The following is a 24,582-nucleotide window of genomic DNA, read 5'->3' as shown; positions in this document are numbered from 1 at the left end:
ACCTCATGTAAACATGGTTACAGACCTGGTTTTGACCTCATGTAAACATGGTTACAGACCTGGTTTTGACCTCATGTAAACATGGTTACAGACCTGGTTTTGACCTCATGTAAACATGGTTACAGACCTGGTTTTGACCCCATGTAAACATGGTTACAGACCTGGTTTTGACCTCATGTAAACATGGTTACAGACCCTGTAACCCTTTACATTCAGATATAACCACGGTAACACTTTATACAACCCTTAACATACTGGATATAAACTAATGATTAGCAGTCTTTAAAGTACTTACAAGCCGGATATAAAGTAGACCTTGGTGTTACTGAGACGAGAGCCTCTTCTCTACAGCCCTGCGCTGGCCTGCCACCTCTGACCTGTACACAAACCACTTACAGACCAGGCCATGACCCTCAGGCATGTTTCCAGACAGCGAGATTATGTTTTAGACAGGTTTGTCTGAAGTCCAGATTGAGGTCACTGAGGAGGGGGTGAGGGGAGGGTGAGTTGAAGAGGAGTTGAGGGGAGGGTGAGGAGGGGTTGAGGGGGGGTTGAGGAGGGGTCAGAGGTTACCCAGCCACAGGCTCAGGGGCTTAGGAACAGCTGGAGAGGAGGGTGACATCAGAGTAGCCGACTGCCTGAATGACCGACCTCACCCCCCTCGTCCAGAGCAACGAGTAGGAAGCAGGGCCTCTAATGAGAGGCTGGAGGCTGCCACCATAGTATCAGAGAACCTCTAGGATGTGGTGTACCACCATAGTATCAGAGAACCTCTAGGATGTGGTGTACCACCATAGTATCAGAGAACCTCTAGGATGTGGTGTACCACCATAGTATCAGAGAACCTCTAGGATGTGGTGCCACCATAGTATCAGAGAACCTCTAGGATGTGGTGTACCACCATAGTATCAGAGAACCTCTAGGATGTGGTGTACCACCATAGTATCAGAGAACCTCTAGGATGTGGTGTACCACCATAGTATCAGAGAACCTCTAGGATGTGGTGTACCACCAGAGCATCAGAGAACCTCTAGGATGTGGTGTACCACCATAGTATCAGAGAACCTCTAGGATGTGGTGTACCACCATAATATCAGAGAACCTCTAGGATGTGGTGCACCACCATAGTATCAGAGAACCTCTAGGATGTGGTGCTCCACCATAGTATCAGAGAACCTCTAGGATGTGGTGCCACCATAGTATCAGAGAACCTCTAGGATGTGGTGTACCACCATAGTATCAGAGAACCTCTAGGATGTGGTGTACCACCATAGTATCAGAGAACCTCTAGGATGTGGTGTACCACCATAGTATCAGAGAACCTCTAGGATGTGGTGCCACCATAGTATCAGAGAACCTCTAGGATGTGGTGCTCCACCATAGTATCAGAGAACCTCTAGGATGTGGTGCACCACCATAGTATCAGAGAACCTCTAGGATGTGGTGTACCACCATAGTATCAGAGAACCTCTAGGATGTGGTGTACCACCATAGTATCAGAGAACCTCTAGGATGTGGTGTACCACCATAGTATCAGAGAACCTCTAGGATGTGGTGTACCACCATAGTATCAGAGAACCTCTAGGATGTGGTGCACCACCATAGTATCAGAGAACCTCTAGGATGTGGTGTACCACCATAGTATCAGAGAACCTCTAGGATGTGGTGTACCACCATAGTATCAGAGAACCTCTAGGATGTGCTGCCACCATAGTATCAGAGAACCTCTAGGATGTGGTGTACCACCATAGTATCAGAGAACCTCTAGGATGTGGTGTACCACCATAGTATCAGAGAACCTCTAGGATGTGGTGTACCATCATAGTATCAGAGAACCTCTAGGATGTGGTGCACCACCATAGTATCAGAGAACCTCTAGGATGTGGTGTACCACCATAGTATCAGAGAACCTCTAGGATGTGAAGTACCACCATAGTATCAGAGAACATCTAGGATGTGGTGCTGCCATAGTATCAGAGAACCTCTAGGATGTGGTGTACCACCATAGTATCAGAGAACCTCTAGGATGTGGTGTACCACCATAGTATCAGAGAACCTCTAGGATGTGGTGTACCACCATAGTATCAGAGAACCTCTAGGATGTGGTGTACCACCATAGTATCAGAGAACCTCTAGGATGTGGTGTACCACCATAGTATCAGAGAACCTCTAGGATGTGGTGCACCACCATAGTATCAGAGAACCTCTAGGATGTGGTGTACCACCATAGTATCAGAGACCCTCTAGGATGTGGTGAACCACCATAGTATCAGAGAACCTCTAGGATGTGGTGCTGCCATAGTATCAGAGAACCTCTAGGATGTGGTGTACCACCATAGTATCAGAGAACCTCTAGGATGTGGTGCTGCCATAGTATCAGAGAACCTCTAGGATGTGGTGTACCACCATAGTATCAGAGAACCTCTAGGATGTGGTGTACCACCATAGTATCAGAGAACCTCTAGGATGTGGTGTACCACCATAGTATCAGAGAACCTCTAGGATGTGGTGCTGCCACCATAGCATCAGAGAACCTCTAGGATGTGGTGTACCACCATAGTATCAGAGAACCTCTAGGATGTGGTGCACCACCATAGTATCAGAGAACCTCTAGGATGTGGTGTACCACCATAGTATCAGAGAACCTCTAGGATGTGGTGTACCACCATAGTATCAGAGAACCTCTAGGATGTGGTGTACCACCATAACATCAGAGAACCTCTAGGATGTGGTGTACCACCATAGCATCAGAGAACCTCTAGGATGTGGTGCCACCATAGCATCAGAGAACCTCTAGGATGTGGTGTACCACCATAGTATCAGAGAACCTCTAGGATGTGGTGCCACCATAATATCAGAGAACCTCTAGGATGTGGTGCCACCATAGCATCAGAGAACCTCTAGGATGTGGTGCCACCATAGTATCAGAGAACCTCTAGGATGTGGTGTACCACCATAGTATCAGAGAACCTCTAGGATGTGGTGTACCACCATAGTATCAGAGAACCTCTAGGATGTGGTGTACCACCATAGTATCAGAGAACCTCTAGGATGTGGTGTACCACCATAGTATCAGAGAACCTCTAGGATGTGGTGTACCACCATAGTATCAGAGAACCTCTAGGATGTGGTGTACCACCATAGTATCAGAGAACCTCTAGGATGTGGTGTACCACCATAGTATCAGAGAACCTCTAGGATGTGGTGTACCACCATAGTATCAGAGAACCTCTAGGATGTGGTGCACCACCATAGCATCAGAGAACCTCTAGGATGTGGTGTACCACCATAGCATCAGAGAACCTCTAGGATGTGGTGAACCACCATAGTATCAGAGAACCTCTAGGATGTGGTGCTGCCACCATAGTATCAGAGAACCTCTAGGATGTGGTGTACCACCATAGTATCAGAGAACCTCTAGGATGTGGTGTACCACCATAGTATCAGAGAACCTCTAGGATGTGGTGTACCACCATAGTATCAGAGAACCTCTAGGATGTGGTGCACCACCATAGTATCAGAGAACCTCTAGGATGTGGTGCCACCATAGTATCAGAGAACCTCTAGGATGTGGTGTACCACCATAGTATCAGAGAACCTCTAGGATGTGAGCTCCACCAGAGCATCAGAGAACCTCTAGGATGTGGTGCACCACCATAGTATCAGAGAACCTCTAGGATGTGGTGTACCACCATAGTATCAGAGAACCTCTAGGATGTGGTGTACCACCATAGCATCAGAGAACCTCTAGGATGTGGTGTACCACCATAGTATCAGAGAACCTCTAGGATGTGCTGCCACCATAGTATCAGAGAACCTCTAGGATGTGGTATACCACCATAGTATCAGAGAACCTCTAGGATGTGGTGTACCACCATAGTATCAGAGAACCTCTAGGATGTGGTGTACCACCATAGTATCAGAGAACCTCTAGGATGTGCTGCCACCATAGTATCAGAGAACCTCTAGGATGTGGTGCACCACCATAGTATCAGAGAACCTCTAGGATGTGGTGCTCCACCATAGTATCAGAGAACCTCTAGGATGTGGTGCCACCATAGTATCAGAGAACCTCTAGGATGTGGTGCTCCACCATAGTATCAGAGAACCTCTAGGATGTGGTGTACCACCATAGTATCAGAGAATCTCTAGGATGTGGTGCTCCACCATAGTATCAGAGAACCTCTAGGATGTGGTGCCACCATAGTATCAGAGAACCTCTAGGATGTGGTGCCACCATAGTATCAGAGAACCTCTAGGATGTGGTGTACCACCATAGTATCAGAGAACCTCTAGGATGTGGTGTACCACCATAGTATCAGAGAACCTCTAGGATGTGGTGCCACCATAGTATCAGAGAACCTCTAGGATGTGGTGTACCACCATAGTATCAGAGAACCTCTAGGATGTGGTGTACCACCATAGTATCAGAGAACCTCTAGGATGTGGTGCACCACCATAGTATCAGAGAACCTCTAGGATGTGGTGTACCACCATAGTATCAGAGAACCTCTAGGATGTGGTGTACCACCATAGTATCAGAGAACCTCTAGGATGTGGTGCACCACCATAGTATCAGAGAACCTCTAGGATGTGGTGTACCACCATAGTATCAGAGAACCTCTAGGATGTGGTGTACCACCATAGTATCAGAGAACCTCTAGGATGTGGTGCCACCATAGTATCAGAGAACCTCTAGGATGTGGTGTACCACCATAGTATCAGAGAACCTCTAGGATGTGGTGTACCACCATAGTATCAGAGAACCTCTAGGATGTGGTGTACCACCATAGTATCAGAGAACCTCTAGGATGTGGTGCCACCATAGTATCAGAGAACCTCTAAGATGTGGTGTACCACCATAGTATCAGAGAACCTCTAGGATGTGGTGTACCACCATAGTATCAGAGAACCTCTAGGATGTGGTGTACCACCATAGTATCAGAGAACCTCTAGGATGTGGTGTACCACCATAGTATCAGAGAACCTCTAGGATGTGGTGTACCACCATAGTATCAGAGAACCTCTAGGATGTGGTGTACCACCATAGTATCAGAGAACCTCTAGGATGTGGTGCTGCCACCATAGTATCAGAGAACCTCTAGGATGTGGTGCTGCCACCATAGTATCAGAGAACCTCTAGGATGTGGTGTACCACCATAGTATCAGAGAACCTCTAGGATGTGGTGTACCACCATAGTATCAGAGAACCTCTAGGATGTGGTGTACCACCATAGTATCAGAGAACCTCTAGGATGTGGTGTACCACCATAGTATCAGAGAACCTCTAGGATGTGGTGCCACCATAGTATCAGAGAACCTCTAGGATGTGGTGTACCACCATAGTATCAGAGAACCTCTAGGATGTGGTGTACCACCATAGTATCAGAGAACCTCTAGGATGTGGTGCACCACCATAGTATCAGAGAACCTCTAGGATGTGGTGTACCACCATAGTATCAGAGAACCTCTAGGATGTGGTGTACCACCATAGCATCAGAGAACCTCTAGGATGTGGTGCCACCATAGCATCAGAGAACCTCTAGGATGTGGTGCACCACCATAGTATCAGAGAACCTCTAGGATGTGGTGTACCACCATAGTATCAGAGAACCTCTAGGATGTGGTGCTGCCACCATAGCATCAGAGAACCTCTAGGATGTGGTGTACCACCATAGTATCAGAGAACCTCTAGGATGTGGTGTACCACCATAGTATCAGAGAACCTCTAGGATGTGGTGTACCACCATAGTATCAGAGAACCTCTAGGATGTGCTGCCACCATAGTATCAGAGAACCTCTAGGATGTGGTGTACCACCATAGTATCAGAGAACCTCTAGGATGTGGTGTACCACCATAGTATCAGAGAACCTCTAGGATGTGGTGCACCACCATAGTATCAGAGAACCTCTAGGATGTGGTGTACCACCATAGTATCAGAGAACCTCTAGGATGTGGTGTACCACCATAGTATCAGAGAACCTCTAGGATGTGGTGTACCACCATAGTATCAGAGAACCTCTAGGATGTGGTGCTGCCACCATAGTATCAGAGAACCTCTAGGATGTGGTGTACCACCATAGTATCAGAGAACCTCTAGGATGTGGTGTACCACCATAGTATCAGAGAACCTCTAGGATGTGGTGTACCACCATAGTATCAGAGAACCTCTAGGATGTGGTGCCACCATAGCATCAGAGAACCTCTAGGATGTGGTGTACCACCATAGTATCAGAGAACCTCTAGGATGTGGTGCACCACCATAGCATCAGAGAACCTCTAGGATGTGGTGCCACCATAGTATCAGAGAACCTCTAGGATGTGGTGTACCACCATAGTATCAGAGAACCTCTAGGATGTGGTGTACCACCATAGTATCAGAGAACCTCTAGGATGTGGTGCTGCCACCATAGCATCAGAGAACCTCTAGGATGTGGTGTACCACCATAGTATCAGAGAACCTCTAGGATGTGGTGCACCACCATAGTATCAGAGAACCTCTAGGATGTGATGTATCACCATAGTATCAGAGAACCTCTAGGATGTGGTGTACCACCATAATATCAGAGAACCTCTAGGATGTGGTGCACCACCATAGTATCAGAGAACCTCTAGGATGTGGTGTACCACCATAGCATCAGAGAACCTCTAGGATGTGATGTATCACCATAGTATCAGAGAACCTCTAGGATGTGGTGTACCACCATAATATCAGAGAACCTTTAGGATGTGGTGCACCACCATAGTATCAGAGAACCTCTAGGATGTGGTGTACCACCATAGTATCAGAGAACCTCTAGGATGTGATGTATCACCATAGTATCAGAGAACCTCTAGGATGTGGTGCTGCCACCATAGCATCAGAGAACCTCTAGGATGTGGTGTACCACCATAGTATCAGAGAACCTCTAGGATGTGGTGCTGCCACCATAGTATCAGAGAACCTCTAGGATGTGGTGTACCACCATAGTATCAGAGAACCTCTAGGATGTGGTGTACCACCATAGTATCAGAGAACCTCTAGGATGTGGTGTACCACCATAGTATCAGAGAACCTCTAGGATGTGGTGTACCACCATAGTATCAGAGAACCTCTAGGATGTGGTGCTGCCACCATAGTATCAGAGAACCTCTAGGATGTGGTGTACCACCATAGTATCAGAGAACCTCTAGGATGTGGTGTACCACCATAGTATCAGAGAACCTCTAGGATGTGGTGCACCACCATAGTATCAGAGAACCTCTAGGATGTGGTGTACCACCATAGTATCAGAGAACCTCTAGGATGTGGTGTACCACCATAGTATCAGAGAACCTCTAGGATGTGGTGCTCCACCATAGTATCAGAGAACCTCTAGGATGTGGTGTACCACCATAGCATCAGAGAACCTCTAGGATGTGGTGCACCACCATAGTATCAGAGAACCTCTAGGATGTGGTGTACCACCATAGTATCAGAGAACCTCTAGGATGTGGTGTACCACCATAGTATCAGAGAACCTCTAGGATGTGGTGTACCACCATAGCATCAGAGAACCTCTAGGATGTGGTGCACCACCATAGTATCAGAGAACCTCTAGGATGTGGTGTACCACCATAGTATCAGAGAACCTCTAGGATGTGGTGTACCACCATAGTATCAGAGAACCTCTAGGATGTGGTGTACCACCATAGTATCAGAGAACCTCTAGGATGTGGTGTACCACCATAGTATCAGAGAACCTCTAGGATGTGGTGTACCACCATAGTATCAGAGAACCTCTAGGATGTGGTGCACCACCATAGTATCAGAGAACCTCTAGGATGTGGTGCACCACCATAGCATCAGAGAACCTCTAGGATGTGGTGTACCACCATAGTATCAGAGAACCTCTAGGATGTGGTGCTGCCACCATAGTATCAGAGAACCTCTAGGATGTGGTGCACCACCATAGCATCAGAGAACTTCTAGGATCTATCCCAAATCGCACCCTATTCCCTTTATACTGCATTACTTTTCACCCTTAGGGGATAGGTTGCCATTTGCAAGGCAGCTCCAGTTGTTGCAGCTAGGTGCTCTCTCTCTCTCTCTAGTCTCTCTCTCTCTCTAGTCTCTCTCTCTCTCTAGTCTCTCTCTCTCTCTGGTCTCTCTCTCTCTCTCTCTGGTCTCTCTCTCTCTCTCTGGTCTCTCTCTCTCTCTCTGGTCTCTCTCTCTCTGGTCTCTCTCTCTCTCTCTCTCTCAGGTCTCTCTCTCTCTCTCTCAGGTCTCTCTCTCTAGTCTCTCTCTCTCTCAGGTCTCTCTCTGGTCTCTCTCTCTCTCTCTGGTCTCTCTCTCTCTGGTCTCTCTCTCTTTGGTCTCTCTCTCTTTGGTCTCTCTCTCTTTGGTCTCTCTCTCTTTGGTCTCTCTCTCTTTGGTCTCTCTCTGGTCTCTGGTCTCTCTCTGGTCTCTGGTCTCTCTCTCTCTCTGGTCTCTCTCTCTCTCTGGTCTCTCTCTCTCTCTGGTCTCTCTCTCTCTCTGGTCTCTCTCTGGTCTCTCTCTCTCTCTGGTTCTCTCTCTCTGTTCTCTCTCTCTCGCTGGTCTCTCTCTCTCTCTCTCTGGTCTCTCGCTGGTCTCTCTCTCTCTCTTGTCTCTCTCTCTCTGTTCTCTCTCTCTCGCTGGTCTCTCTCTCTGGTCTCTCTCTCTCTGGTCTCCCTCTCTCTGGTCTCTCTCTGGTCTCTCTCTCTCTCTGGTCTCTCTCTCTCTCTGGTCTCTCTCTCTCTCTGGTCTCTCTCTCTCTCTCTCTGGTCTCTCTCTGGTCTCTCTCTCTCTGGTCTCCTCTCTCTCTCTGGTCTCTCTCTGGTCTCTCTCTCTCTCTGGTCTCCTCTCTCTCTCTCTGGTCTCTCTCTGGTCTCTGGTCTCTCTCTGGTCTCTCTCTCTCTCTCTGGTCTCTCTCTGGCCTCTCTCTCTCTCTGGTCTCTCTCTCTCTGATCTCCCTCTCTCTGGTCTCTCTCTGGTCTCTCTCTCTCTCTGGTCTCTCTCTGGCCTCTCTCTCTCTCTGGTCTCCTCTCTCTCTGGTCTCCTCTCTCTCTGGTATCCTTCTCTCTCTCTCTGGTCGGGGCTCAGATGTCAGACATGAAACGTTGCCACAGGAATGGCCTGGCATGATCTGAGTCGGAGTCAGCTTTCTGAACCCAGCCAAACACACGCTGTACTGCTCCCATCACAACCACTTCACAGAGAGGGGATGGAGGGAAGGAGAGGGGGAGATGGTGTCCCCAGCTGCAACATCTGGTCCCTCTAATGGAGGGCAGCTCAGCAATACCACCCCTCTCTGATCACAACCACTACAGAAGGACGGTGGAAGAGAGGGGAGATAGATGAAGGGAAGAGGAATGAAAGACAAGAGTAGACAGTGGGAGAAATACAGATGTATGAAAGCTATATAGAGAGAGAGTAGGCAGTGAAAGAGAGGAGGCAGAGAAAAGGGAGAAAGCAGTGAAAGAGAGGAGGCAGAGAAAAGGGAGAAAGCAGTGAAAGAGAGGAGGCAGAGAAAAGGGAGAAAGCAGTGAAAGAGAGGAGGCAGAGAGAAGGGAGAAAGCAGTGAAAGAGAGGAGGCAGAGAAAAGGGAGAAAGCAGTGAAAGAGAGGAGGCAGAGAGAAGGGAGAAAGCAGTGAAAGAGAGGAGGCAGAGAAAAGGGAGAAAGCAGTGAAAGAGAGGAGGCAGAGAGAAGGGAGAAAGCAGTGAAAGAGAGGAGGCAGAGAGAAGGGAGAAAGCAGTGAAAGAGAGGAGGCAGAGAGAAGGGAGAAAGCAGTGAAAGAGAGGAGGCAGAGAAAAGGGAGAAAGCAGTGAAAGAGAGGAGGCAGAGAAAAGGGAGAAAGCAGTGAAAGAGAGGAGGCAGAGAAAAGGGAGAAAGCGTGAGGAATAAAGTTCCTTCTCTCAACATCTGGTGTGAGAAACATTCCAGAGAGATGGAGAGAGCAACTCAATCCCAGCAGAGCAGGTCTGACTGAGACAACTGGAAAGAAGTGGAGAAAAACAGCCAGAGAGAGAGAGGAGACCAGAGAGAGAGGGAGAGAGAGAAGGAGACCAGAGAGAGAGTGAGAGAAGGAGACCAGAGAGAGAGCGAGAGAAGGAGACCAGAGAGAGTGAGAGTGAGAGAAGGATACCAGAGAGCGCGAGAGTGAGAGAAGGAGACCAGAGAGAGAGAGTGAGAGAAGGAGACCAGAGAGAGAGTGAGAGAAGGAGACCAGAGAGAGAGTGAGAGAAGGAGACCAGAGAGAGAGCGAGAGAAGGAGACCAGAGAGAGTGAGAGTGAGAGAAGGAGACCAGAGAGAGAGAGAGAGTGAGAGAAGGAGACCAGAGAGAGAGCGAGAGAAAACAGAGCCAAACAAGTGCAGTCAGATCAACAAGCCCTCTAGACCCTGCTGCCGAGTCGACGACAAGACCCCGGGCTCCTCCCTCCCTCTCCCCCTGGGCTAGGGACCTGTCGCCACATCACACCACAAGCTCATACCACAGAAGCACAGAGCGCAGGAAGCCAAGCCGGTCATAACAACCCTGAGCATTAGACTACTATATTAGAACCTGGACCAGGAAGCACGACATTAAGGCCAACCTGAGCCAACTACACTATCTACAACCATTAGACCACTGTGTTAGATCCCCTACATTAAGGCCAACTACACTATCTACAACCATTAGACCACTGTGTTAGATCCCCTACATTAAGGCCAACTATACTATCTACAACCATTAGACCACTGTGTTAGATCCCCTACATTAAGACCAACCTGAGCCAACTACACTATCTACAACCATTAGACCACTGTGTTAGATCCCCTACATTAAGGCCAACCTGAGCCAACTACACTATCTACAACCATTAGACCACTGTGTTAGATCCCCTACATTAAGACCAACTACACTATCTACAACCATTAGACCACTGTGTTAGATCCCCTACATTAAGACCAACCTGAGCCAACTACACTATCTACAACCATTAGACCACTGTGTTAGATCCCCTACATTAAGACCAACCTGCGCCAACTACACTATCTACAACCATTAGACCACTGTGTTAGATCCCCTACATTAAGGCCAACCTGAGTCAACTACACTATCTACAACCATTAGACCACTGTGTTAGATCCCCTACATTAAGACCAACCTGAGCCAACTACACTATCTACAACCATTAGACCACTGTGTTAGATCCCCTACATTAAGGCCAACTACACTATCTACAACCATTAGACCACTGTGTTAGATCCCCTACATTAAGACCAACCTGAGCCAACTACACTATCTACAACCATTAGACCACTGTGTTAGATCCCCTACATTAAGACCAACTATACTATCTACAACCATTAGACCACTGTGTTAGATCCCCTACATTAAGACCAACCTGAGCCAACTACACTATCTACAACCATTAGACCACTGTGTTAGATCCCCTACATTAAGACCAACTATACTATCTACAACCATTAGACCACTGTGTTAGATCCCCTACATTAAGACCAACTACACTATCTACAACCATTAGACCACTGTGTTAGATCCCCTACATTAAGGCCAACTACACTATCTACAACCATTAGACCACTGTGTTAGATCCCCTACATTAAGACCAACTACACTATCTACAACCATTAGACCACTGTGTTAGATCCCCTACATTAAGACCAACCTGAGCCAACTACACTATCTACAACCATTAGACCACTGTGTTAGATCCCCTACATTAAGACCAACCTGCGCCAACTACACTATCTACAACCATTAGACCACTGTGTTAGATCCCCTACATTAAGGCCAACCTGAGTCAACTACACTATCTACAACCATTAGACCACTGTGTTAGATCCCCTACATTAAGACCAACCTGAGCCAACTACACTATCTACAACCATTAGACCACTGTGTTAGATCCCCTACATTAAGGCCAACTACACTATCTACAACCATTAGACCACTGTGTTAGATCCAGCTACATTAAGACCAACCTGAGCCAACTACACTATCTACAACCATTAGACCACTGTGTTAGATCCCCTACATTAAGACCAACTATACTATCTACAACCATTAGACCACTGTGTTAGATCCCCTACATTAAGACCAACTACACTATCTACAACCATTAGACCACTGTGTTAGATCCCCTACATTAAGACCAACCTGAGCCAACTACACTATCTACAACCATTAGACCACTGTGTTAGATCCCCTACATTAAGACCAACCTGAGCCAACTACACTATCTACAACCATTAGACCACTGTGTTAGATCCCCTACATTAAGACCAACTATACTATCTACAACCATTAGACCACTGTGTTAGATCCCCTACATTAAGACCAACTACACTATCTACAACCATTAGACCACTGTGTTAGATCCCCTACATTAAGGCCAACTACACTATCTACAACCATTAGACCACTGTGTTAGATCCCCTACATTAAGACCAACCTGAGCCAACTACACTATCTACAACCATTAGACCACTGTGTTAGATCCCCTACATTAAGACCAACTATACTATCTACAACCATTAGACCACTGTGTTAGATCCCCTACATTAAGACCAACTACACTATCTACAACCATTAGACCACTGTGTTAGATCCCCTACATTAAGGCCAACTACACTATCTACAACCATTAGACCACTGTGTTAGATCCCCTACATTAAGACCAACCTGAGCCAACTACACTATCTACAACCATTAGACCACTGTGTTAGATCCCCTACATTAAGACCAACTACACTATCTACAACCATTAGACCACTGTGTTAGATCCCCTACATTAGGTCCTGACTGTTTATCAGTCTCTATCTGCCCGTTGTGCCAGCTGATTATGCAGGATATGAACATGTGAGCCCATAAAGCAGTAGAAACAGATGTGAGGTAGATAGAAGTCATATGACTCCTGAGTGTGGAAGAAAGGACCAGTCTCTCTGGTCTGGACCTCCTCCCAGCCAGGAGTCATGCAGGGTTGGCAGGTACACAGCGTGATGAAAACACGCCTCTGTATTTAGAGTGAGGCCCTCTCTGTTTGACCGTAGCCCTCTACACAGACAGACCGGGGTCCTGTATGGAAGGCAGTGGTTTGCTATGAAACACTCCCCTCAAGTCAACTCACAGTCCCACGATACCCCGGCTTCATAAGACTAACTTGTGGGAAGGGAACTGCCAAATGTCAACATAGAATTGTCAGCGTAACGTAATATTACAAAAAACAACACTGAGATTCGGACTTTCCTCAGTGGAAAGAAAAATAAACTGAAGATTGAATATCAAAAATAATCCGGAATAGTTTTTCTTGTAAATACAGATCTACAAAACGGAGATGTTTTCACCAGCAGATTTATTTATTTTATTTTATTTTACCGTTATTTTACCAGGTAAGTTGACTGAGAACACGTTCTCATTTGCAGCAACGACCTGGGGAATAGTTACAGGGGAGAGGAGGGGGATGAATGAGCCAATTGTAAACTGGGGATTATTAGGTGACCATGATGGTTTGAGGGCCAGATTGGGAATTTAGCCAGGACACCGGGGTTAACACCCCTACTCTTACGACAAGTGCCATGGGATCTTTAATGACCTCAGAGAGTCAGGACACCCGTTTAACGTCCCATCCGAAAGACAGCACCCTACACAGGGCAGTGTCCCCAATCACTGCCCTGGGGCATTGGGATATTTTTTAGACCAGAGGAAAGAGTGCCTCCTACTGGCCCTCCAACACCACTTCCAGCAGCATCTGGTCTCCCATCCAGGGACTGACCAGGACCTACCCTGCTTAGCTTCAGAAGCAAGATGGCTGCATTCAGTACAGAACTACGTCCTGACTACAGACACTAAGACAAAGAAAACCACTTCCTAGTCAGTCAATTAACAAACTGTCAGCTGAATGGCCAGTTGAGTCTCTCTGTTTGACCTCCGTCTGGAAAACTCACCTGGAATAGTCAGGATATGGTGCACGCCTAATGTCATTGATAAAAAAACTTAAAGGGATAGGTCACCAAAATGACAACATTAGTTAGATGGGTCCTTTCCTTGAACGTAGTCTCTGGGCCAACCAAGAGAGTCTGTGATCCACTGTTAGGATTTGTCCATTTAGCCACTGCCATCAACTTTAGCATTAAAGGGGAAGTTCAGGTTTTTACACCTTGATGCTAGCTGGTTCCTCACCCTGAAAGTAGTCTATCGGCCAGGAGAAACTATCATACATGGTTCAGTGGTCTGTCATCAGCCACTACAAACTTCAGTTAACTTTAGCCAAAGAGTTTCTAAACCCAGAGGAGCAACATCGCAAGACTTCCGGGCATACTTGTGAAACAGACCAAACAGACCAGGTTTGGGGTTTCGAGAAGTCAATGAGAAGTTCATTTTGTGGTTTTGTTTCTCTAAATCTAAAGGCACAACTAAGACTGGAGACGATGTCTTAAATAGCTGAACATGTTATTACTCCAACGTTGTGAAAGTGACAAACTGACAAAAACAACTTTATATCAAAGGAGTGTCTAGATAGTGTGTGTGTGTGTTGGTATTGATATGTAGGCTGTGTGCATTTAGTATTTATTTATAATTGATGTAGTTCTGTCCTTGAGCTGTTCTTGTCTATTAATGTTCTGCATTATGTCATGTTTCATGTGTTGTGTGGACCCCAGGAAGTGTAGCTGCTGCTTTCGCAACAGCTAATGGGGATCCTAATAAAATACAACAACAAAAATACCAAGAATTTGACGGCCTGCACAGGCCCAGTTCTGTGGGAGATGACAGTTAGACCCCGATGATGTGTTTCTACGCATGACCTTCGATAGCCAACGTTGCCATGACATTGTGAACGGGAATTTGTACTGGAGAAACAGTTTCATCTTAATAATGTACCGTCTTTGCTTTAGCCATACTGAACTTCCCCTTTAATGACCAAAGCAACAACAACAATAGGATTGTATCTTACCAGACAGTGCTTTAGCCATACTGAACTTCCCCTTTAATGACCAAAGCAACAACAATAGGATTGTATCTTACCAGACAGTGCTTTAGCCATACTGAACTTCCCTTTTAATGACCAAAGCAACAACAATAGGAGTGTATCTTACCAGACAGTGCTTGTGGCTCCACCCCAGTCAAGGCTCCAGCTCCAGCCCCGGTCCTCTCTGTAACCAGCTCATACTGGAACGAGGTGATCCTCTTACTGATGTCTCTGTGAGGTATGGCCTCTATGAACAGAGACCCCTCCTGGATGCTGAAGCAGGTCACCTTCCCCTGGGCCTGGTCCTGCTCCCTGAGCAGCAGGCGCAGCTTCCCGACCCGGTCCAGGTAGATGTTAGCCCCGTGGGAGTCCCTAGAGGGCTTGATGCAGACGGAGAGACGGGCGGCTGCCGGGGACAGGGTGTTGGGCCGCAGGTTGACGATGACGGCCCCGGTAGGGTAGAGCCAGTCGAGGGAACCCTGGGAACAACGTAGGTAGACCTGCTCCACATCACGGGTGTGGCCCTCATGGGTTAGACCACTGGAAGGGAAGGGGGGGGGGGGGGGTCAGTGTGGAAGTGGAGGAGGTCAACAACACATCATACACAGAGACATGGTCACACTCCAAACAGGTGTGAAAGAATTATATATTTGGTCTGAAGAAAAACGTTTTTTGGAGGGGTGAGAAATGCCAACCATGAACCACTGTCTGTGACTGCCAGTACAACAGTCTGAAAGGGTCTGTATGAATATAGAACAGAGCGTAATATAATCAGTCGTTCTCTAGCCAAGGGCCGAGCAACAAAACAATATAGGTCTATAACTTGGCAAAAGAACAGAACATGTCATCTTTCTTCTGGTGACCTTTTCCTTTTCTGAAATCCAGAGCAGCTTCAAAGGGAAACAGCAGCTCTTCACGTGATCATGTCCTGCCTCCCCTCATACTCAACAGGTCGACTACAGACTGCAGCTCTTCACGTGATCATGTCCTGCCTCCCCTCATACTCAACAGGTCGACTACAGACTGCAGCTCTTCACGTGATCATGTCCTGCCTCCCCTCATACTCAACAGGTCGACTACAGACAGCAGCTCTTCACGTGATCATGTCCTGCCTCCCCTCATACTCAACAGGTCGACTACAGACAGCAGCTCTTCACGTGATCATGTCCTGCCTCCCCTCATACTCAACAGGTCGACTACAGACTGCAGCTCTTCACGTGATCATGTCCTGCCTCCCCTCATACTCAACAGGTCGACTACAGACTGCAGCTCTTCACGTGATCATGTCCTGCCTCCCCTCATACTCAACAGGTCGACTACAGACTGCAGCTCTTCACGTGATCATGTCCTGCCTCCCCTCATACTCAACAGGTCGACTACAGACTGCAAGCTCTTCACGTGATCATGTCCTGCCTCCCCTCATACTCAACAGGTCGACTACAGACTGCAGCTCTTCACGTGATCATGTCCTGCCTCCCCTCATACTCAACAGGTCGACTACAGACTGCAAGCTCTTCACGTGATCATGTCCTGCCTCCCCTCATACTCAACAGGTCGACTACAGACTGCAGCTCTGTGCTTCAAATGGAACCCTATTCCCTATATAAGGCTCTGGTCTAAAGTAGTGCACTGTGTACGGAATAGGGGCCCATGTCAAAAGTAGTGGACTATATAGGGAATAGGGCCCTGGTCAAAAGTAGTGGACTATATAGGGAATAGGGCCCTGGTCAAAAGTAGTGGACTATATAGGGAATAGGGCCCTGGTCAAAAGTAGTGGACTATATAGGGAATAGGGCCCTGGTCAAAAGTAGTGGACTATATAGGGAATAGGGCCCTGGTCAAAAGTAGTGGACTATATAGGGAATAGGGGCCCGGGTCTAAAGTAGTGCACTATGTAGGGAATAGGCTCAGTGTGTGTGTTGCCTGGTGGTGGTGGTTTAACATCCTTAGACAAAGTGTTAAGACTCCTGCGTCTCCGTGCGCTGCACACGGCCGGCAGCATGACCAGTCACGAGCCGCCCTGCCTCGACATGGCTCAACTGACCTCCGCCCCAACACACACGTCTTGTGGCACATTGTTCCTTCTGGGCTCAGCGCTCTGGCAACACACGACTGACTGGCTGGCAGGCTGCCTCAGGGTCGAGAGAGAGAGGAGGGGGGGGGGGGGGGGGGGGGGGGGGAGTCTAGAGACAGAACTGGATGAATGGAGAGGAGAGGGAGAGACTCACAGGCTACATCCAAAATGGAACCCTAGTCCCTATATAGTGCACTAGTCATGACCAGGACCCATAACCCTATTCCCTATATAGTGCACTAGTCATGACCAGGACCCATAACCCTATTCCCTATATAGTGCACTAGTCATGACCAGGGTCCATAACCCTATTCCCTATATAGTGCACTAGTCATGACCAGGACACATAACCCTATTCCCTATATAGTGCACTAGTCATGACCAGGGCCCATAACCCTATTCCCTATATAGTGCACTAGTCATGACCAGGGCCCATAACCCTATATAGTGCACTAGTCATGACCAGGACCCATAACCCTATTCCCTATATAGTGCACTAGTCATGACCAGGGTCCATAACCCTATTCCCTATATAGTGCACTAGTCATGACCAGGACCCATAACCCTATTCCCTATATAGTGCACTAGTCATGACCAGGACCCATAACCCTATTCCCTATATAGTGCACTAGTCATGACCAGGGTCCATAACCCTATTCCCTATATAGTGCACTAGTCCAGGGCCCATAACCCTATTCCCTATATAGTGCACTAGTCATGACCAGGACCCATAACCCTATTCCCTATATAGTGCACTAGTCCAGGGCCCATAACCCTATTCCCTATATAGTGCACTAGTCATGACCAGGACCCATAACCCTATTCCCTATATAGTGCACTAGTCATGACCAGGGCCCACAGGGCTCTCTAAGGGAATAGGGAACCATTCGGGATGCTAACACAGAATGTAATGAATAATCTGAAGTCCTAGACTAGGCCCAAATCTTTCGTTCATATCATTTATAATCTGAAGTCCTAGACTAGGCCCAAATCTTTCGTTCATATCATTTATAATCTGAAGTCCTAGACTAGGCCCAAGTCTGTCGTTCATATCATTTATAATCTGAAGTCCTAGACTAGGCCCAAATCTGTCGTTCATATAATTTATAATCTGAAGTCCTAGACTAGGCCCAAATCTGTCGTTCATATCATTTATAATCTGAAATCCTAGACTAGGCCCAAATCTGTCGCTCATATAATTTATAATCTGAAGTCCTAGAGTAGGCCCAAGTCTGTCGCTCATATCATTTATAATCTGAAATCCTAGACTAGGCCCAAATCTGTCGTTCATATAATTTATAATCTGAAGTCCTAGACTAGGCCCAAATCTGTCGCTCATATAATTTATAATCTCAAATCCTAGACTACGCCCAAATCTGTCATTCATATCATTTATAGTCTGAAGTCCTAGACTAGGCCCAAATCTGTCGTTCATATAATTCATAATCTGAAGTCCTAGACTAGGCCCAAATCTGTCGCTCATATAATTCATAATCTGAAGTCCTAGACTAGGCCCAAATCTGTCGTTCATATAATTCATAATCTGAAGTCCTAAACTAGGCCCAAATCTGTCGTTCAAAGCAAAGACAAGCTATAAAGCAGTAAACTAGCAGCATACTTCTATTACCATATGGGTGCCATGCCAACAGCAACAGACTGGTGGTTTGATGTTCTTGGTAGGAACGACCCAATTGAAAATGAAAAGGAGATGGTGAAATATGAATAAGGCCCATTGATGTGAGGATCAGAGGGGGGTAGATGTTGGTCATCATAACCCGACCAGCCTCTCCTCTCCACATTCTCTTTAATTAACTCCGTTTAACTCTTCCACCGTCTCTAGTCTGCATGTAATTAGAAGAGATTAGCTGAGAGAAGAAGTAATGAGCAACAGATTCATTGGTACAGGCTCAAAGTAACTGCTTATTAAGACTACTCCTCGGCTGGCTTAGAAGAGGAAACCTCTTTCTCTTCATGGCACTTCACCCAATTGGATATTCACCCAATTTCGCCCACTAGGTTTTTATTTATTTATTTCACCAGGTAGGCCAGTTGAGAACAAGTTTCTCATTTACAGCTGTGACCTGGCCAAGATAAAGCAAAGCGACACAAACAACACAGAGTTACACAAACAAACGTACAGTCAATAACACAATATAAAAATCTATATACAGTGTGTGCAAATGTAGAAGAGTAGGGAGGTAAGGCAATAAATAGGCCATAGTGGCAAACTAATTACAATTTAGCAATTAAACACTGGAGTGATAGATGTGCAGAAAATGAATGTGTAAGTAGAGATACTGGAGTGAAAAGGAGCATAACAATAAATAACAATATCGGGATGAGGTAGTTGGGTGGGCTATTTACAGATGGGCTATGTACAGGTGCAATGATCTGTAAGCTTCTCTGACAGCTGATGCTTAAAGTTAGTGAGGGAGATATGAGTCCCCAGCTTCAGTGATTTTTGCAATTCTTTCCAGTCATTGGCAGCAGAGAACTGGAAGGAAAGGCGGCCAAATGAGGTGTTGGCTTTGGGGGATGACCAGTGAAATATACCTGCTGGAGCGCATGATACGGTTGGTGTTGCTATGGTGACCAGTGAGCTGAGATAAGGCGGGGCTTTACCTAGCAAAGATTTATGCTTGATGTGAGTCTGGAAGGAGAGTTTACAGTCTAATCAGACACCTAGGTATTTGTAGTTGTCCACATATTCTAAGTCCGAACCGTCCAGAGTAGTGATGTTGGACAGGCGGGCAGCGATCGGTTGAAGAGCATACATTTAGTTTTACTTGCATTTAAGAGCAGTTGGAGGCCACGGAAGGAGAGTTGTATGGCATTGAAGCTCGTCTGGAGGTTTGTTAACACAGTGTCCAAAGAAGGGCCAGACGTATTCAGAATGGTGTCGTCTGCGTAGAGGTGGATCAGAGAATCACCAGCAGCAAGAGCGACATCATTGATGTATACAGAGAAAAGAGTCGGCCCGAGAATTGAACCCTGTGGTACCCCCATAGAGACTGCCAGAGGTCCAGACAACAGGCCCTATGATTTGACACACTGAACTCTTTCTAAGAAGTAGTTGGTGAACCAGGCGAGGCAGTCATTTGAGAAACCAAGGCTGTTGAGTCTGCCGATAAGAATACGGTGATTGACAGAGTCGAAAGCCTTGGCCAGGTCGATGAAGACGGCTGCACAGTAATGTCTCTTATTGGTGGCAGTTATGATATCGTTTAGGACCTTGTGCGTGGCTGAGGTGCACCCATGACCAGCTCAGAAACCAGATTGCATAGGGGAGAAGGTACGGTGGGATTCAAAATGGTCGGTGATCTGTTTGTTGACTTGGCTTTCGAAGACTTTAGATAGGCAGGGTAGGATAGATATAGGTCTGTAACAGTTTGGGTCTAGGGTGTCTCCGACTTTGAAGAGGGGGATGACAGCGGCAGGATTCCAATCTTTAGGGATCTCAAACGATACGAAAGAGAGGTTGAACAGGCTAGTAATAGGGGTTGCAACAATTTCAGCAGATAATTTTAGAAAGAGAGGGTCCAGATTGTCTAGCCCAGCTGATTTGTATGGGTCCAGATTTTGCACCCATTATGGACGCAGGCAGTTTAGATTGTAGGACGGCCGGGGTGTTAAGCATATCCCAGTTTAGGTCACCTAACAGCACAAACTCTGAAGATAAATGGCGGGTGATTAATTCACATATGGTGTCCAGGGCGCAGCTGGGGGCTGAGCGGGGTCTATAACAAGCGGCAACAGTGAGAGACTTATTTCTGTAAAGGTGGATTTTTAAAAGTAGAAGCTCAAACTGTTTGGGCACAGACCTGGATGGCATGACAGAACTCGGCAGGCTATCTCTACAGTAGATTGCAACTCCACCCCTTTTGGCAGTTCTATCTTGGCGGAAAATGTTGTAGTTAGGACATTTCTGAATTTTTGGTGGCCTTCCTAAGCAAGGATTCAGACACAGCTAGGACATCCGGGTTGGCGGAGTGTGCTCAAGCAGTAAAGGAGGAGGCTTTTACGGTTACAGAAGTCAACAAATGATAGCGCCTGGGGAATAGGTGTATTACTGGGGGGCTACAGGGCCTGGGTTAACCTCTACATCACCAGAAGAACAGAGGAGGAGTGGGATAAGGGTTCAGCTAAAGGCTATAAGAACTGGTCATCTAGTGCGTTCGGAACAGAGAATAAAAGGAGCAGATTTCTGGGCGTGGTAGAATAGATTCAAGGCATAATGTACAGACACGGGTATGGTAGGATGTGAGTACAGTGGAGGTAAACCTAGGCGTTGAGTGACGATGAGAGAGGTTTCGTCTCTGGAGGCATCAGTTAAGCTAGGTGTGGTCTCCGCATGTGTGTGGAGTGGGACGAAAGAGCTATCTAAGGGATTTTGAGCGGGACTGAGGGCTCTACAGTGAAATAAAACAATAAGAACTAGCCAAGACAGCAGTAGAAAAGGCATATTGACATTAGAGAGAGGCATAAAGCAATCACAGGTGTTGATCAGGAGAGCTAAGACAACAACGGGTAAATGGTGGAGAATGGGCAGAGCTGGTCAGTTAGGTACGTACAGGACCTGAGTTCCAGGCTGGGGCCGACAGGTAAACAAAATGAGGTAGTCTGTAATAGATTATTTAACCCACTAGATTGTCTGTAATAGATGATTTAACCCACTAGATTGTCTGTAATAGATGATTTAACCCTCTAGATTGTCTGTAATAGATTATTTAACCCACTAGATTGTCTGTAATAGATTATTTAACCCACTAGATTGTCTGTAATAGATGATTTAACCCTCTAGATTGTCTGTAATAGATGATTTAATCCACTAGATTGTCTGTAATAGATGATTTAACCCACTAGATTGTCTGTAATAGATGATTTAATCCACTAGATTGTCTGTAATAGATGATTTAACCCACTAGATTGTCTGTAATAGATGATTTAACCCACTAGATTGTCTGTAATAGATGATTTAACCCACTAGATTGTCTGTAATAGATGATTTAACCCTCTAGATTGTCTGTAATAGATGATTTAACCCACTAGATTGTCTGTAATAGATGATTTAACCCACTAGATTGTCTGTAATAGATTATTTAACCCACTAGATTGTCTGTAATATATTTTAACCCTCTAGATTGTCTGTAATAGATTATTTAACCCACTAGATTGTCTGTAATAGATGATTTAACCCACTAGATTGTCTGTAATATATTTTAACCCTCTAGATTGTCTGTAATAGATGATTTAACCCACTAGATTGTCTGTAATAGATGATTTAACCCACTAGATTGTCTGTAATAGATGATTTAACCCACTAGATTGTCTGTAATAGATGATTTAATCCACTAGATTGTCTGTAATAGATGATTTAATCCACTAGATTGTCTGTAATAGATGATTTAACCCTCTAGATTGTCTGTAATAGATGATTTAACCCTCTTGATTGTCTGTAATAGATGATTTAACCCACTAGATTGTCTGTAATAGATGATTTAACCCTCTTGATTGTCTGTAATAGATGATTTATGATGACAATGTTTTTACCTCTATAGCATCAGCATTTATTTGTATTTATTTATTTAACTAGGCAAGTCAGTTAAAGAACAAATGCTTATTTACAATGACGGCCTATCACCAGCAGTAATTTAATACCTACATTGAGCATAATGTCATGTGTTGCTGCCATGCTATGTTGTTGTCTTAGGTCTCTCTTTATGTACTGTTGAGGTGTGTCGCTTGTCGTGATGTGTGTTTGGTCCTATATTCTTATTTTATTTTTAATCCCAGCCCCCGCAGGAGACCTTTTGCATTTTGGTAGGCCGTCATTGTAAATAAGAATTTGTTCTTAACTGATTTGCCTAGTTAAATAAAGGTTAAATAAAATAAGTAAAATATTAGAGGCATTAACAAAGTGCCCAAGTCAAGTACTAAAGCCTCTTACTATATCACTATTTAAGCCATGGTGTTGCTTCTAGAAAGACTGACTACAATTTTATAACAAGTGAAGGGAAGTAAGAACCGAAAGGGAAAAGTGGCCCTGTGTGCTCAGTTGAGATTTAGAAATGTATACAAGGTAGCCTGTTATAGACGTCGGGAGGAGCGACCTCAAACTGTACTTTTACTGATGCAGGGTAGCTAGGCTTTCACTGTGTTTATTCATGAAACAATGTATACATTTCCATTTGATCATTGAAATGTATCAACATTAAACGTGATCCTAAAAGTGTTCCTTATTAGAACGCTTCGGGTTGAAAAAAAAGGGTCAATTTCAGTTGAATATGAATGCATTAAAATATAATTAGATTTTGTTTTAAAGTAATACTCTCAAAACCATTAATCATGTTGTGAACATGAAATAAAGACAAATACATCTCCGCGCTTGGAGTCCGTGACAGAAGTAGCATTCCACAGACCTGACTCAAGGTGATCACTCAGTAAGAGGGAAACATTTGTGTAATTCACCTCTCAGGAGAGAATGGATAACTCATTCTCCATTTAGTTTATTACATTATAACAATCTCTTCACCAGTCGGCCTTGGATAAAAACACGGACGCATTCACCGTTCTGTAACTTTAATTTCCACAAAACGAAGCATTCAAATCTAAACGGTAGCCTACAAATAGTTCGTCTGCACAGCTCCTTTTCAATTCGACCATTATGAACAAGCAGTTCATGAAATAATGAAAGTTATAAAGAAGAACTCTCACCTGCCCTTCCAACTACACTGGTCGCTGGAGTATTGTGAGAACGCTATCCGACACAGCAGGAGAACCGATAACAAGTATGCTAAAATCGGTGTCAGCATGTTTAATCCCAGCGCTGTTGCTCCGAGGGCAACACTTTCCTTCTTCTCAACTAAAACAACCAAATCCACCCGCGTAACTCCAACGACATAACGTCCCCATCGGTTCTGGTCGCCTGTTGAAATGTCTTCGAATGTTGTTTTCTTCCCGTAAAAGCCAGTAGAACCGTGAAAAAAAAGCGTTACTTCACCTAGAACCATCCACCATATCGTAACCTACAACGGACAGCGGCTGCTTGAATTCCTCTACTGGAAGTTCAGTGAGTGAATTTCTCTGAGGTCTTCTCACGTCACTCCCCTTCTCCAAGCAGATCCGCACGCCTGCGCAATGCCTTCTCGGCTAGATCTTGGAAGTATGTTTCTACAATTACAAAATCTCACCGAGGCTAGTATCTACTTACTAGGAATTGATAAATGATACATTACAAAGTCTACAGTCGAAATAACCCACCGGTTGGGTAAATTGACTGAGTAATCTGTGGTCCATTATCTCAAACTTTTCCTTTCCAAAAGTGCCCCTCATCATTCCAATTCCACTTGATATTTGTTGTCAGTCATTCGTTATGATGACATATGTGGGTACAACCATATTGTTCTGGTACATGTGATGGGCTGTCATAAATATAGTCCTCTGGGAAGTTTTTCTTTTGAAACAAGATATACGTGTGTTTTTCCACGGAACCACACACGCACGCACACACACGCACACACACACACACACACACACAATCATATATATTTTTT

General features: G+C 45.6%; 1 protein-coding gene across 1 annotated transcript in view; it reads right to left on the bottom strand.

Annotated features, from left to right (window-relative positions):
• Positions 1–24,137, bottom strand: part of LOC129831952 (meteorin-like protein) — a 29,873-nt gene extending 5,736 nt beyond the window's left edge. Inside the window, exons 1-2 of the mRNA XM_055895605.1 lie at positions 23,744–24,137; positions 15,083–15,495 (exon numbers count right to left, since the gene is read on the bottom strand). Coding sequence (XP_055751580.1) covers positions 15,083–15,495; positions 23,744–24,039 — 709 coding nt within the window. The 5' untranslated portion in view covers positions 24,040–24,137. The remainder of the gene's footprint in view (positions 1–15,082; positions 15,496–23,743) is intronic.
• Positions 24,138–24,582: the final 445 nt, after the last annotated feature.

Source organism: Salvelinus fontinalis, chromosome 2 (genome assembly GCF_029448725.1).
Source record: "Salvelinus fontinalis isolate EN_2023a chromosome 2, ASM2944872v1, whole genome shotgun sequence".
Taxonomy (NCBI): domain Eukaryota; kingdom Metazoa; phylum Chordata; class Actinopteri; order Salmoniformes; family Salmonidae; genus Salvelinus; species Salvelinus fontinalis.
The sequence above is the reverse complement of the archived record's forward strand: the minus strand, read 5'-3'. Positions and strand labels throughout refer to the sequence as shown.